We start from the raw sequence: 16,351 nt of genomic DNA on the forward strand, positions 1-16,351 counted from the left end.
ACCGTGGGAACAGGGGAGGGTGTGCGGGGACTGGGGATAATCTGGGGCTCGGTGTGGGGGGGATGCAGGATCCTGAGAAAGAGCTGGGGGGGTAGCATCGGTGCTGGGGTCGATCTGCTCACAAGTCAGTCTCCTCGCCCGCCTACCTGCCGGTTCTGGAGGGGGCGGAAACAGCGCCGCCAGTGCCAGGTGCCACCCCGAGCTGCCACCACTGCTGTCCACGCTACGTGGGAGATAGCCAGAGGCCAGGGATGCTACCGGTCACCGTGGTACCCAGCAGCCCTTGTTGCTAGGCAACCCAGCACTGGCAGTTCTGTCTCCTAGGCAATGCTAGTGCCAACTGCCCGGTGCCCCCTGCCCGCCTGGGGAGTGGTGGGGGCAGCAACAGCACCCCAGCAGCATGAGAGGAACAAGTGCAAGGCGGGGGAAGGCCAGAGCCCCCAGCAATGCTGGGCTCAGAGGGCTTTGTCCTGTTATGAGCATGTCTCCAGTGAGCAAAGGTTTGGTGCAGGAGGCCATTGGCCCTTCCTCTCCTACCCCAGTCCAAGCAGAGCAGTGAGCAGCTGGTTCCAGGTGCGCTCCAGTGATGGCTCCAGCCAGCCGGCCAGGGAGTGTTCAGGGATCACTCTGAGCCCAGTGCACGAAAGGCAGGGCTGGATGCACATGACCTCACTCACTCCCCGATCACCTGGACTCGCCCTCTCCCAGGAGACACCAGCATGACTGTAGTTAGGAGACGGCAAGTCCAGCCAGTCTGGTGGCACTACACCCTGGGGCTTACCCTGCCGGGCTGTTGCTTAACTGAGACCTGCTCAGGCAAAACAGCCTGTTACAGCCCTGCCACGTGGCTTTGGGTGGATGACTCCAGGGCTCCTTCACCAGACACTGCTGCTATTTGCAACCATTGATTTCTGTCCCAGATGCCCACCCTGCTTGTGAGGCACCAGCTGCTCCCAGGACCTGGTTCAAAATCCGCACGTCCCGTCGCCTAGCACCTCCCACGGGAGGCAGGCGGCTTCTCAGTGTTTTGCCACCCACGAGGCCTGAGCCACGTTCTACGCACGCCTCAAAGCTTGGCCCTACGCCCCTTATTATCTGAAGGCCGTCTTCCACCAGCCCGACAGGTGCGGGAGAATGGATAGCGGCAGTCACGCGTCACAGCCCCCATGTCGCTGTGAGCGGCGTGAACCCGCCTCTCTGAAATCCCGTCCACATCCAGACAGCACGAGCTTTGTTCGGTCAAACTGCATTAAACCTGCACAATGAGCTGTTTAGTGGCAGTAACTTCAATAGAAAGCGCTCTCCGGGAAGCGAGAAGAATAACCTGGAACGAGCCCATGGGGAGGGGGGGTTCAAGGCAGCATAAACAAATCCATTCCTACATTGTTGCGGGAGGTAGTTTTTTTCCTGTACTACTGTCACGGGCTCTTTCGCTGCATTTGGCCTGTGTCCCTGGTATACACAGCAAGCACTGATAGCTCCATCATTGTCCCCCTTCGCCTGAAACTGCTGTAAGCCATCACCAGCTCTTCTGTCCCCATCCTTGTGTGACTTCCAAGTATCCTATTTAATATGTTCTTTCTATGGATCGGTGTCCTGATGTATTAAAAAAAACAAAAAAACCCTCCCCATCCAGCACCAAGAACTCTCCCCCGAATCGGTGCCAGGGGATGGGAACAGAGGCGCGGTGCTAATGGCTTCAATCACTTCTTGGAGGTTCTTGTCTTGAGCAATTGGCAGGTGTTGCCTCGCCGCGTGGGAGGCAGACCAGTGATGTGCTCTGCACTTCCCCATGCTGTCAGAGGGCAAACTCCTCACTTCAGCTCCTGGGCCCAAGCTGACACCAACCAGATAGATCCAGCCCGTGCATCATCCGAGAGGAGCCCAGATGCGGTTGCTCCTCCTTGGCATAGGTAGCTGCAGCTTGCAGGTGCAGTCAAGCACCGTGCAAATCTCCCCCATGCACCCCGGGAGCTCCCGTATGGGGCCAGGTTTCGGCTCCAAACACTGCTCCTAATTTTTCCCTTTAACTCCCGTGAGCTCCCAGCACCGGGCATTGCTCCTGAATCACCCTGCACACAACACAGTTGCAACTGCCTCTGTTTAGCCCCAGCTGGGCTCCTGCAGTCCCTCCCTGCCAGCCCTCCTGTGCCCAAAAAGCCAAGCCATTTAAAGGTACCATTCCCAATGCCCTACAACTGTGGACCAAAGACGGCGGGTGGTTTTACCTCCTTCCTTTCTCTTGCAGTTTGCTTACAAGCCAGGCCAATCTCCTGCTCTCGGCTGCACCCTGTTTGGGCAGGAATCAGCTTCCTGACAACACGGAGGGACTCATGTGTGATAAGCAGAGGAGACTTGGAGGATCCTGGAACAGATGGGAAGCGACACGGGCCCACAGGCAGCAGCAGATTTGGCTTTATTCTACTTACGAAGAAGCAGCAGGTTCTTGATGGGGGCTTGGATCAAAGCTGCCATGGGCGTTTGCATGGGCTGCCTCTGCAGAGGCACCTCATGGTACCTCCTTTGCACCAGGGGAGCAGAGCTTCACCAGCCCCCCCTCTTTGGGCTGAACGGGTAGCAGGTGTCATGAGTTGGGGCAGACTCAGCCCCCCTTGCCCCCAACCACCCCTGGAACAAAAGCAGCCTCCCCCCCTGCAGAGGGGAGGCGTGGAGAGCATTGCACAGAGGCCTGTGACAGCTGAGCTGCTGCAGACCTGGGACACTCTCTGCCTCGGCAGGCCCGGCTGGGATAACCGGGTCGGGTGCTTCCCAAGCCACAGTCACTGTAGCTGGCTGCCTTAGAGCTGCTGCAAGCCACGGCCCGTCAGGATCCCAGCACCAAGAGCAGCCAATATCGGATGCTTCTGAGGATGGTACCCAGCAGAAACACCCTGGAGAGAGTGGGTCTAGTCTCTGCTCTGCCACTGATCCCCTGTGTGGCCTCAGCCAAGTCCCTTAGCCCCAAACATCCAGTGGGGAGAATCATTCCCTGCCTGATGGGGGGTGGGGCACATGAGAGGCGGAGGGAACCGGGCTTATTTAGTCTAGAGAAAGACAACAGAGGGGATTTAATAGCAGCCTTCAACTCCTTGAAAAGAGATTCAAAAGAGGATGGTGCTGGACTGCTCTCAGTGGGGGCAGACAACAGGACAAGGAGGAATGTGCTCAAGCTGCAGCAAGGGAAGTTGAGCTTGGCTATTAGGAAAAAAATTCTCACGAGAAGGGTGTAAAACACTGGAGCAGGCTCCCCAGAGGTGTGGTGGACTCTCCATCCTTGGAGGTTTTCAAGACCCAGGTAGACAAAGCTCTGGCTGGGAGGATGTAGTTGGGGCTGACCCTGCTTGGAGCAGGGGGCTGGACTGGATGTGACCCCCTGAGATCCCTTCCACCCTCATTTTCTACAATTCTGTGATGCAGAGGCGGTGTCAGGAGGATGAGTGCTCTAAAGAGAGGAGGGTGAGGGTCCTTCATCTCCCTTTCCCCAGGCTCAGCTTTCCCTGGGGAGCCCCAGTCTTAGTGCCTGTGCTGTGGTGGACATGGAGGGAGGCAGCTGGGCTTTCCCTGCCCTCAAGCAAAAGTGCCTCTCATGAGCCAGGATGGGAAGTGGCACAAAGCTGTGTCAGGACAGGAGCTGCTCTCTGCAGCAGAGATGGGGATGTTGCGATGAGCGGCTTTTTCCCCTGGGGCTGGGGTGCAGAGGGGCTCAGATGGTTCGTAGCAGGGGGAGAGACCTGTGGTGTGAATCCCAAGGCCCAGAAGGGACGCCCCCACTCTGAGCTTGTGCCAGGAGCTGGACGGTGCAGCCTCTTTCAGAAAAGCAGACGTCCTGGCACGGAGGTGGCTAGATGACCTGGGCAGCGGCTAGCAGAGGTGGTCGGCCTGGGTGAGCCTGCTCATCTCACCCTCAGCACAGAGCGTTCTCCGCTTCCTGCCCTCACCTGGCATGGAGCGTAGCTCTGGGTCACGCCAGCAACCATTGCCTCCCCACCCCAGAAGTGGCTGCAGGACTGGGGTGGACAAGACAGACCATGGGGCACATGGGGGGGGGGGTTCAGGTCCCTTCTCCCACCCCCTGCTCAGGGCACCTCCACCCGCTACTTGCCGGAGGAGACAAAGTGCATCTCGGTGTTGACGTTGGCGCTGCCCGCGCCGGTGCTGCCTACCCGCTGCTTGAAGGCAAAGGGGAAGACTTTCCTGAAGGCCTTCCTGAAGTTGGCGCCCATGAAGGCATAGACGAGGGGGTTGACCGAGGAGTTGGCATAGGACATGCAGTGGGCCCAGATCTTCACCTTGTAGGTGTAGTAGTTGCGCTGGAAGCCGGGCCCGAAGGCCTGCAGGAGGATGAGGAACTGCATGGGCCCCCAGCATATGGTGAAGAGCACCACGATGATGGCCACCATGCGGGAGATCCGGGCGCGCAAGGCCTCCGAGCGCTCTGCCAGCTGCTGCACCTGCAATCGGCCAGACCCCGGGGGTTGGCAGGGTGGGAGGAGGGAGCCGGTCACTGGTGGGGAGGCGTGCAAAGGTGTGCATGCATAAATGGCAACGTGGGTGACAGGGCAGCAGGCAGTGGGGACTGGCCTGATGTGTGCTGGGCGTGGAGGCAGGAGTCTCTCCTGATGGGACTGGCTCAGCCTTGCACAGGGTGAGTTACATGTGGATCATCTGCGTATGTGTCCCCATGCCATCAGTGCTGAAGATGCATGCAGGATGCAATGTGGGCACCCGGGGTGTGTGGGCACGGGTCTTATGTACACGCATGCAGCATGGAGATGTGTGCATGCCAGGGATGTGGGGGCATAGGTCTTGTGGGCATGGCTCTTGTGCACCTGCATGTAGCATGGAGGCATGTGTGTGCACCAGGGAGGCACAGGCATGGGTCCTGTAGCATGGAGATGCGTGCATGCACGCCCATGTCCTTGTGTCTTGATGGGGAAGACCAGTCTGGTTCGATGGCCAAGAAGCCGGAAGCACCATCAGCTCCAGCTGCCACCGCTGGAAGCACGCAGCCCTCTGGATGGCACCTGCCGGTGGAGGGGATACGCGGGCCCGTGCAGGGGCAGGAGGCTGGTACCTGGTAGCCATTCTCGGCCGGCTCCACGGCAGGACGCCCCATCTGATGGAGCATGGCAGTGTAGCAGACGCAGATGGTCAGCAGAGGCAGCAGGTACACAGCCAGGAAGTTGTAGAGGATGAAGGCCTTCTCGTGAGCCGCCGAGGGGAAGGACTCGCTGCAGTAGGTCTGGGGCCCGAACCAGTAGCCCTCCGTCAGCTGGTGGTACGTCAGCACCGGGATGGAGACGACGAAGGAACCTGTGAGGGGCGGCAGGTGCTAGAGCCAGCGACCAGCACCGGGCTGGTTAGGAGAGGGTTAAGAGGCAGGGGCAAAGGTAGGAGGGGAGGGTTACCAGGATGGCAGGAGGGCACTAGCAGAACCAGGAGCACGGGTCAGGGCCAGGGGATGGGAACTGGGACCACAGTCGAGGACACGCAGACGCGTGGAAGGCACCAGGTTCAAGGACTCCCGGCTGCAATGCGAGGCCGGCCCCAGGCCAGGGGTGGGGGTCAGCTCACCGCTCCAGATGCCCAGGCTGACGGTGACGGCGACGCGGGGGGTGCGCTGGCGCAGGGAGCGCAGTGGGAACACGGTCACGTACCAGCGGTCCACGCTCATGGCCGTCAGCGTCATGCAGGTGGCCTGCACGGAGACCTGGGGGAGGAGGTGGGCATGGGACATGGCCAGACCGCGTCCCCGCTGGGTTTGGACCAGCGCGGAGCAGAGGGGCCCTTGGGGAGCTGTAGCTATAGGGAAATGAAAGCCATCATCCACTGCAGCTGAGATGGTCTGAAAGCACAGACCCCATGAGCCCTTCTCCTTAAATGACTTGTCCTCCCTCCCTCCCTTGGCCTGAGCTCCGGGGTGCAGGCAGGACTCTGGGGATCAGCTCTTGGCAGCTACATCTCTGTCTAGGAAGGTGATGGGAGAGCCCAGATCCAGGCAGATCCAGGCTTTGCCCACCTGCAGGTAGATCAGGGACCACTGCCAGGTCCCATCTGTGACGTGGGGAAGATATTTCCCCTCCAGGCCTGGACCTTGAGCCCAACCTGAATGGAGAGCAATGGGGAGCCTGCTCCCATCACCAGGTGTTTGATGCAATGAGTTTGGTGGCTCTCAGTCCTCTTTCTATGGCTGCACTGCCCCTGAAGCCGGAGCAGCTACTGCAGACGGGGTGCAGCACCCCCCACTCCAGTGAGGATCCAGTGGCACCCTCAGCGGAGAAGCTGATGGTCTCAACCTGCCTCTGTCCGGGGCTGGGGGAGCCCGGGGCAGTCCCCTCACCTGCTGGATGTAGTTAACGAACTTGCACATGAACTCCCCGAAGATCCAGCCGGGCAGCGGGTACAGCATGGCAGTGAAGGGCACGCAGCAGACCAGGAAGATGATGTCGGTGGCGGCCAGGTTGGCTGTAAAAAGGCAGAGGTGGGGGGGTGAAGGTTAGCACGAGTTCCCAGGATGTGGGTTGAAGGCTGGGGACCGGTGAACAGGCCCAGCCAGAGTGCCCGAGCCACTCTGCGTGCATGTTTTTGGGCTTACTCACCCAGGGAAGGAAAAAAAGAAGAGCCAGGATGAGTCACTGTTTAATAATGAAGCCTCGGAAGCCAAGATATGCTCACATGCCAGGCATCTGCCCCTCCTTTCTCTCCCCATCCCCATGGAGCCTCAGCATGGCCAAGGAGCAGCAACTGGGCTCCCAAGGCAGAAGGCACGGAGAGGGTGCCGAGCGCCCTGTGGGCATTGCTCAGCTCCTAACAGGATCAGATCCTGAGAGGAGACTACGCCTGGCGTAGGACACACCTGGCACAGAGAGTGTCTAGCAACTGCGTGAAGAGGCTGGGAGGCTGCGGGCTCCCACCCCGGGGCTGGAGCCAGGCACTTCCAAGGGCCAAACTTGGCTCTCGCGTTTGACTCCCTGGGCAGCATCGGACCAGTCACCCTAACCCTAACCCTGCGCCTGTTTCCCCATCTGTACAAAGGGGATTGGCTCCACTTTCCTCCGCTGGCAGGATGGAGAAGAACCAGGTGGGTGCAGCCATTTGCGCTTCCTCAACCTGGTGAAGGGCGCTTGTGCCTAAAAGCTCACTGAGAAGAATTTTTCCAACTATTTGAGTTGGCCTAAGAAAAGATATCAGAAGTACCCAAAGACCCTGTCTGCCTGTGCTCTGCTAATGAGCTCGTTAGCACTGGAGCACAGCAGAGGGGAAGGCAAAGGGGACACAGAATCCACCCTCCCCATACCAGTCCCTGCCCTCTCCCCCGGCAGGAAATGGGAAGAGATTTCCCTGCCCTCCGCTTTCCTCCCTGGGTTGCCTTATCCTCAGCTCAATCCATCAGGCTACCTACTTCCGAAAGCTCATTGTGGCTTCCCCAGTTTCCCCCCTGGGACTAATCCCTAGTAAATGGCTGAGAATGGAGGGGGGGGGAGCTTGGCACCTGGACAAGCCACGAGTGAATAACGAATCACTCTGTAATGTGCAGCTGCTGATCCGGTATTTACCTGCACGCTCAAGAGGACCTAATTACTCAGGCCTGATGAATGATGTGCCGCCTTCGCTGGGCCCTGTGCCAGGGACCAGCTCGGGCACTGCAGTGACTCCAGACAGCAGAGCACATGGAGGAGGGGGCGCATCTTATTTTACACTGCCCCCAGGCACGACACCCCGTGGACCCAAAGCATTTAATCTGTGGAGCAAGGGCCTCTGGGGTAGAGCACGGCACATATTTGTTCTACAAGGCGTAGGAAGAAAACACCCCAAGGAAATCTGGTATCAATCCTTGTGCTGCTCAGCAGGGTACAGTGATGTAACAGAGTGTGGGGTTCGGAGGTGCTATGCACCTACGTGGTTGTGCACTTAACCAAGAGGCAGGTAACCAGGGCTTGTTACAGCGGGAGCACCGGGCTAGTATTTGGACTGAGTTTTAAACCCCGTATTCATGCACGAGACTAAAGGGCAAGGGGTGAAGGAGATGATGCCTTGTGGACAGGTGCGCAGGAGCACCGTTCTGCGGGTGCGAGCGTTGGAACGGGGGCGCAGGTTCCTATGGTAGGTTAAGTAAGCAATGATCAGTGACTAGAAGCTGTCTGTCTGTTTATCCATCAATAGATATATGTATCTAGATATCTGTATCTAAATATAGCTCTATCTATATCTAGATATAGCTCTATCTATAGGTAGATATCTAAATACATATATCTACTGATAGATAAAGACATATATTTTAACAAAAAAACCAAACCCATCAGGCTAGTTTTTGGACTACGCTTTATAGCTGATAATAGCCAGGTCACTGTGTTACGCAGTTAAGCACGTCAGGCCTTTATCTGGTGTTCTGGCAAGAGGATGATGTTTGTATTTTTAAAGTAATTATTTATGGAAATGTGTAGCCACAGAAACTGCCGCTCTTTAAATGATGGGGCAATGGCTCGACTCATGCCTTTGTTTCCGCTGCAGCTGCTGATTAGACCCTGCGTGCCGAGCTGTGGCAGTAGTTGGGTAAATGTCAGTGGATCATATCAGATTTACCCAAAGAAACTTGTCAGGGGATCATCCTTCCTTTCATCAGGGATGTGCTGGGCAGATAGGGCAGCACGGGAGGTGTGTGGAGTTACTATAAGAGCGCACCATGGGTTGTTAAGAGTCTTTCTGGACGGGTCTTTAGGGCAGCCGAAGATGAGCTCCACCCTGGGAAATCTAGCTCACGTCTTCTGCTCCTGGAGCCGAGTTATTTGCTTCCTTCTCACATCTCAGGGGTCTGGTGCCACCCGCAGTGAAACCAATAGCAACACATGAATAGGCGCCGACTTTTATTTTTGCCAGAAGGGGCCTAAGATGATGGACAAGTGGAAAGCTTTATGCTTTTCACGTGGCAGCCCTCTTCCCGAGAGGGGCCAGGGCCCTAGGGCCCCATGTACTTGGCATCTCTGAACACATGCAGGGGCTGGATTGTCCCCTGCCTTGCATTTTGAGTGCTTCTGCTGGGGTAAGTCAGCCTGATTTCCAGGAGAGGGGAAAGGGGAGCAGGTAGACTCTGAATGCTCTGAATTGTACCCATTTACCTGGAGGGTAACTGAGGACAAAGGCACAGGGCAGAGAAGGATCAGGTCCCTATTCACTTGAATGGTATAAGATTGGGACCCTTCAGTGCTCTCCATCACCTGGGTTACTGCACACAGAGGCAGGAAATTCTTGCAGTTCCTAAAACGAGCTGTTTGAAGCCTGGCCCTGTAATCATTTTAAAAGCAGCTGCTGCTACGCTGGGGAGGGAGGAAGCAGCGGCAGCTAGCTGTAGACCTTTATTTTCTTCCATTAGGCCACAGGTGAGGTTTCGCAACAGCAACAAAATACAGAGAGAGGACTAAAAATCACTTCACTGCGAGGCTGGAATTGGGCTAGGAAGAGCCCAGGCTGCCTCTGCCCGGCGCGGCACCCAGCCTGGCGAGCTCTGCCCTGCTGCACAGCACGGAAGTGGACGCATGAGCTGGGGCTGGCAGTGCTGTTGCTTGCGTGTCCTGCGTGGTTGGTCCCTTGACCCGGAGTTCGGCTCAGCCGGGCAGAAATGTTGAAGGTAAGTGGCAGCCGCTGCCAGACCCAGCGTGGTGCGAGCCTCAGAGAGCCGCCGAGCGAGTCTTGGTCCAGAAGCCTCAGATCCCCTTTATCGGAGCTACTGCAGCCCCCGTGCCCGTGATCACAGCTGGGCTGGTGGTAGGTAATACCTAGGATCGAGGACTAATCCACCTGCACAGGCTCCAGGGAGCTTTCCCTGAGTGACACTGGCAGGATCAGGCCCAACAGCTTCAAAGCACCGAGGGAGTTAATAACAGCGATGGATTTGCACTGGAAGTGCCCAGGAGGGGCAGCCATGGGGTGGATGCCCACAGTGCTGAGCTGAGGAGCCACCCTTGCCCCCGAGGGCAGGATGCGAGGGACAAGGAGACAGTTTCTAGCACTCCCCCAGTGCGAAGCTCATGTCAAACGCCCTGGGGGTACAGCAGCAGGGCTCAAACATTTGCAATCAGCAGATCGGAGTCAGATCTCGGGTATCGTCACAGCCCCTCACCACCCTTCTCAAGGGTTTAATGGGAAAGAAGGTGCTGGACCCCTCACCCTGGCTCTGTGTGCGTGTCTGTGTGTGTCCCTTGGAGCAAGGCATGTGCATCACCGTATCTGCACGCTTACATGCCTTCCAGCACGGGTGCTGTGTCTGCGCACATGGGTGCAGCTCTTGCGTGTGACTGCGTGCATGGATGCGCATGCCCCTTGGAGCAAGAACTTGTGTGCGTGTGTGTGTTTGTGGTCTCCATCGCCGAGCGAGCACAGCAGGGCTGTCCAAGAAGGGCGCAGCAAAGCTTATCTGAGAGTACCAGGGCTGGGGTACACAGAGCAGGGGAGAGGTAAAAGGAGATGGATGGGTATGAAATGAAGGGTCTCGCAGCCTCCCTAGATGAGCCTGGTCCCAAGGCAGCAGCACACCCAGGGCTCCAGGGGCAAAGGACAGCTCGGCCCCCTCCCATCCCACCCCACTGCACCCCCCCCAGCCTTGCTCAAATGTCTGGACACAAACCCAGCTCCATGCATCACCTGCACACTTACCTGGCAAGCCACACACAGTGCATCCCACCCCGCACCCCTCCATGCCCCCAGCATGGGACTCAGCCTGGCGTTCCCAACAGCTGGCAGCCAGCACCATCCCTGCCTGCCTGGCTCCTGAATGCCCAGGGCTCCCAATCCAGCTGAGAGGCACCTGCGTGGGGATACCTCCAGCTCAGTCCAGCTCTGGGATTCTAGGATGCTGCATGCCCCTTGCACCCCCGCCCGGTCCAGCTCTGGGATGCCCTGTGCCACCGCCCTAGGATGCTGCACGCCCCTTCCAGCGCCCAGCCCAGGCATAGCCCTATGCCCCTTCCAGCTTATGACAAGTACCCAGCCTCAGGGGGGACCTGTGGCTCCCTCCAGCCTCAGGGCCCCCCTGGCTGGGCATTCCCAGTGCCCCTCACCCTGTGCCCAGCCCAGACTCACCGATGTAGAAGTTGGTGACTGTCCTCATTGGCTGGTGCCTGGAGATCACGTAGATGACCAGGGAGTTGCCCGCCAGCCCCAGCACCAGCAGCACTGCAAAGCAGAGGGGCACCAGCCAGGCATCCACCAGGCGTGGGGGGCCGGGGGGCCCCGAGCTGTTTCCGCACAGCAGCCCCCCAGCCCCACACGACCCGTTGGGGGGCAGCAGCGATGCATTGTTCCCGGCGCTGCCCACTGTGTCCATCCCCACTGCCCGCATGGCTGGTGGGGTGGGGGGCAGCCGGACCCCTGGGTTTTCTCTCCACTAAGGGGGGTGGTCCTTGTAGCCCCCAGCCCAGGCTCCTTGAAGACCCCAGGCGTCCCAGATCCAGCCACCCAGGGGCTGTCCTGGCTCCCGGAGTGTCTGTCTGCTTGCTTCGGATCAACTGCAGGAGAGCCTGGGGCGTTGTGCTGCCAGAGGGAGGGGACCGAGGGGCTGGCACTGAGCATTGCCCACCCCCAGGGACGGGCTGGTCCTGTGGGAACTGTGCCTGTGCCACCCCCCAGCTCTGCTGCGGACAGCTGGGTCCAAAGCCAAGCTCAGCCCTGTGCCAGCACAACCACCCTGCAGGGCAGGACTCCTGGGTCCTCCCCCCAGCCTGGGCTGGGGCAGGGCCAGGGCCAGGAGCCTCTTAGAAAGAGAAATGAGGGTTGGGAGGAACCTCAGGAGGTGACATCCAGTGCAACCCTCCTGCTTCGCTGGACTAGAGGTCATCCCAGCCCCCTTGGCTACTAAAAGCAGGGACCATCCACTGGTCCTGTAGGCTGGAAAACGCCCCGCAGAGCAGCTCTGGCTTGCCCAGTGCCTCGTTGCAAGGTTTGACTTGGAACACAACATTTTTTTTCCTTAAATAAATAAGCAAATAAATAAAATTCTTCCTAGGAGAACAGGTTGGAGCATTTTGACTCACAGCGACCCAGTGGGATGCCTGCTGAAATCACCAGGCACCCTCCGGGATCCAGCTCTGGGGCACGGATCTCCAGCACATTTGGTCCAAAATCTCACGTTTTGCATTTTGCCACCATCACCGGTGTAACGGATCCAGGGGCTGATTGCATTTGGCAGCGAAGAGCATGAAGGGACAGGCTGCAGGTCTGAGCGTGAAACCGGATGCTGGCATGGGTTAGAACAGCCTCAGGGCGGCTTTGATCCATGCCAGTGGTGCCTGGGTACAGGTAATGCCCCAGCATCAGCAGCCCTGCTACCAACAACACCTAAGCTGCCTGACCCCCGAAGGTGCTGGCAGTGTGCCTATTTCCTTGCCATGAGCTCCCTTCCCTTCACAGCATCCATGTACCCTGTAGCATCAATTTCTCCCCGGATTAAAAGCCCCTTTGCAAACACCCCCACACGTAAGATTTTCACCCTATTTGGATGAATCCATGCTGCACTTACATTTCTGATTCTCCTTCCTGGAGCTTGATGGATTTAGAGAGCATCACACCACTATCCAGAGCCAGGAAACCATTTTACCAGTGGGTTGGGTTTTTTTGGTCTAAAAAAGAGTGCTAAGTCCATTAAGGACAATCTATTAATTAAGGAGAAAGAATAGGAGAGCAGATGGAAGACGGGGGAAAAAAACAAAGCCCTTGTAATTATTGGAACTAGCTGGGAACATTGGGTCTCTCAAGGATAAATCATCTGGTTTTGTGCAGGTTTAATTAACACTCCTTCCTGCTACTTGTTTGCTCAGTTAGGTTTGCCGGCTTTGAGGTGGCGTGGCTGCCTCTTGCCCCGGCAGGCCTGCCTTTCCAGATGCTTGGTTGGGTTTGTACTTGCTTCCTTGGAGGTTTACAGGAGAAAGGAAGAGACAGCAGGGAAGTCCTGAAGGGAATGCACTTTTCTGATGCTTTCCATATGCCACGAAAGCTCTGGTGTCATGCCATACGGGTTGAATCAGAGACTCTCAAGCTTGGATGGGCTCTTGTAGGCCACCTAACCTGCCTGCCCTGCACAGATGCAGCCTCCTGCTCCCAAAACATCCCAGACAGATGCCCCTCCGGCCTCTGCCTGCAAACCTCCCAGGAGGGGGATCCCACAGCATCTCTGGGCAGCTTGTCCCACTGTTTTGCCGCTCTATCAGGGAGGACGTTTCCCTGAGATCGTCTCCATCTGCGTTGCGGCACTTTAGACTCACGTCCTGTTCCCTGAAGCAAGGGAGAATGGGCCTTCTTCTTTATAGCAGCCCCTTGAGCACCAGAAAGCAGCTCGGGCCCCTTTTCATCTCCTTTTCCAGGCTAACCATCCCACGGTCGGACTTGATCTGTTCAGGTCCCTTCCGACCCTAGAAACTATGACATCATGCTTGGTTCTCTGTGTTTTTCCTCATGTGGCTGTATCCCAAGATGAGCTGTCCTCTTACCATGTTTATTGTTGAAATCCTCACACCAGGGCTGGTGCCTGAAGTTGATGGAGGCTAAGTGACTTGCCCATGGCTACAAGGTAAGGCAGTAGCAGGGAAGGCATCACTATTAGGGTCTCTGAAGTCCTGATCTAATGACCCTAGTGACTGGGTGATCACCACTAGGTGGGAGCTTCCCCAGGGGTGTGGACCCCTACCCCCCTCTAGACAGTGCAGTCAGGCCCTAGGGCGATGGGCAATCGAGGCAGCTGTGAGACAGGAGTGTCACTGCTGCTATGACAGGTGGAGGCTGCTTTGGGAAGCTGGGTTCCCCCTTTGAGCCCTTACCCACCACCATATGGCTTCAGGGAGGAAAGGCGAGAGATCAGGGGCTATTACCAGCGCAAGCGATGCTGGAAAATGAGTCTCTGGCTGGACTGAACCCAGCCTGCTCGGAGTTGGCTACGGAGGCTTCAGCCCTGCCCCGTTTGCTCAGCTTCGTGTGCCTCATCCGGAGGAGAGACCCCCCATCTTACTGTTGCTGCCTCGTGTTATTTGCTGGTTTGGGAACTGGGGACAGTTCAGCTTTCTCATATGCGGAAATAAGGGAGGGAGATGGAGAAAGCTTCCCAAGCCCGAGAGGGCTCACCTGCTTGGAAATGCAGCCGTCTGACGCAGCGGAGCTACGCCAAGGAGCAGAGGAGGGGGCAGCTGTCCCAGGTGGGCAGAGCTGCAGGTTAACCGCTCATTTCCATTAGCTTCCGGTTTCGCGGTGTCTTGTTCAAGGGTGAAAAGCCAACCTAAATTAGATTCCCACCAGACACAATCATGGGTGAACCGGGCAGCCTCCAAAATGGGGACCTGAAAAAGAAGAAAAAAGAAAGACAATTGCAAAAAAAAAAAAAAAAGCTGTAATATTGCACATACAGGACTGGCAATGTTATCACTTGAGAATGGACCATTTAAAGACATTGATACCACAGATGTGATAAAGACTTTTGCAACAAAAATATCATTATCTCTGGTGGAGGGGGGCCTGATACTAAAAGTTTACCAGGAGCCTAGGTGCGACACTGATTCCCACACACGGCACCCCCGTTCCATCCAATACTCGGGCCCTGATTCAGGAAACCCCTTAACACATTTCAGCGCTTTCTTGAATAGGGAAGTTTGCTCTTGATCAGGTTCCCCGATGCCCTCAGATCCACCCACAATCTGGTGCAGCGAGGTCACTGTGGGGCAGCAGTGACACGTCAGCGAGCAGGGGCAGGGTGCCGCAAACCCGCATTGCTGTCCCCTGTCCAGTTAGCTGCCCCCCCATGCGTCCCTCACCCTCGCTGGGACTCAGTGGGGCTAACCTGGGGGCAAAGCGGAAGGGAGGGGTGAATCCTACATTGGGAAGAGGCTGGAGATAGTCACTGCAGACACCAGACCACGGAGCCAGGAGGCATCGTCCCCAGTAACACCCATCACTTCATCTTACAGCAAAACCTCCTTTTTAGCTCCTTTTTCCCCATTTCCTTTGGACCAGACTGGGCCTGCCTGTGACAAATGCAAAAAGGAACAGAGTCCTATCACTCCGAGTACAGGAAAAAAGAAGCCTTTCTTTCCTCTGAAGGCAATTTTCTCCGCAGACTGCTCTGTGACACCGTCCTTGGACTTAAAAAAAAAAAAAAAAAGGAGCCAGTCTATAGAGCTGCTCAAAAGAATGGTAATTATCTTCTAAACCACTTGCAGATCTCTGCTATAGCAAGTTTTGCTGTGGGATCCACTTATAAGCTGGCTCCAAAAAAAAATCTGTGTTAGACCCCCACCAGTGGTGCTGGGACTGGACAAACCGGGTTTGTTTGCAAGGGCTGGCATGTGCCTTTCCCAACCAGCTCCAGGATCATTCCTTGCAGTTTATAGGATCCAGAAGGCATCCCCTTCCTCACCTTTATTCACACCTGCATTTATGGCACGGAATAAATCCAGCTGGCCCCCCTCGATCCCCTTTTCCCAGACAGTCGCTTCCCTCCCTTATACCCGGGTCCATCTCAGCCCCTCTGCTCTGCTCACCCCGCCCTTCCCCTGAAGGGCCGAGGCACACAGGCAGGGGCATGCTGCTGGCTCAGCGGCCTGAAAACTCAGCCCTGCTTTCTGTCTGCTCCCCTCGCCCCCGCCGCCTCCTGCAAGCAGGCGGTACAGGGCAAGCTGGCCGCAGGCGAGCAGGCTCCCGGCGGGCTCCGGCGTTTCACCGGAAGCGGGGCTAGGATGCATCTCCGCGGCTCTCCGGCAAGGACACCCCGCTGCTCCTCTCGTGTTTCCTGGGCCGGGTCCTACAGACCCCCGCGGGCCGGGGGGAGCCCCCTGTCTGCAGGCGGGATGCCGCCCGCTTGCTGACGTCCTTGCTGTGCCTCGGCGCAGCCTCCGGCTGCCGGGCTCTGCGGGGGCCGCCGGAGCGAGGGAGGGGGAGCGACGGGCTCAGAGCCCTCAGCCTGGAATTCAGCTCTCACTTCCGCGGATAAACCAGGCCCCCGCAGCCCGGTACGAGCTGCCCGAGCCCCACTGAGCCCCACGGACTCGCGGGCTGCTTTGGGGCCCTCTATTTCTGGCCCGGCGCCCGCATCGCCGAGCCACCCCGCGCGTGCGCCCGCAAGTGTCACCGGCATTAGCAGCGGCCCCGCGGGGGCTCCAGTGCACCCGTCCCAGGACCTCGGCCCAGCCCCGGGGGCCCGCACCCAGGAGCTATCGTACCCCGAGGGACGGGGGGGGGCACCCTGCCCAACGGCACGGCCCCCATGGCAACCCCCCACCGCTCCTCGTTTCCATAGCAACCCCGCTCCCAGACCACCCCCCACTACTCCCCTCCACCCCCCAGCTCGGGCAGCCGAGGGTTAACGCCCGCCCCCGAG

The 16,351-nt window shown here is 57.7% G+C and overlaps 1 protein-coding gene across 9 annotated transcripts; it reads right to left on the minus strand.

Moving 5' to 3' along the window:
- Positions 1-2,448: 2,448 nt before the first annotated feature.
- On the minus strand, positions 2,449-16,278 carry KISS1R (KISS1 receptor). 9 transcript variants are annotated; one of them, XM_090027676.1, is made up of 9 exons: positions 14,816-16,278; positions 14,107-14,318; positions 13,479-13,551; positions 12,512-12,611; positions 11,077-11,114; positions 6,341-6,465; positions 5,575-5,710; positions 5,075-5,313; positions 2,449-4,451 (listed from the first exon to the last, which is right to left on the minus strand). In XM_090027676.1, exons 4-9 carry the CDS (start codon positions 12,553-12,555, stop codon positions 4,095-4,097), a joined length of 939 nt encoding a protein of 312 aa, XP_089883802.1. In that variant the 5' UTR covers positions 12,556-12,611; positions 13,479-13,551; positions 14,107-14,318; positions 14,816-16,278; the 3' UTR covers positions 2,449-4,094. The 9 variants fall into 9 exon arrangements, with proteins under 9 accessions (XP_089883802.1, XP_089883803.1, XP_089883800.1 ...); XM_090027677.1 differs by lacking the exon at positions 13,479-13,551; XM_090027674.1 differs by having other exon boundaries at positions 11,077-12,611.
- Between the last annotated feature and the right edge of the window lie 73 nt (positions 16,279-16,351).

The sequence above is a fragment of the Crocodylus siamensis genome, chromosome 14 (assembly GCF_052110815.1).
Source record: "Crocodylus siamensis isolate JL-2025a chromosome 14, ASM5211081v1, whole genome shotgun sequence".
NCBI lineage: Eukaryota > Metazoa > Chordata > Crocodylia > Crocodylidae > Crocodylus > Crocodylus siamensis.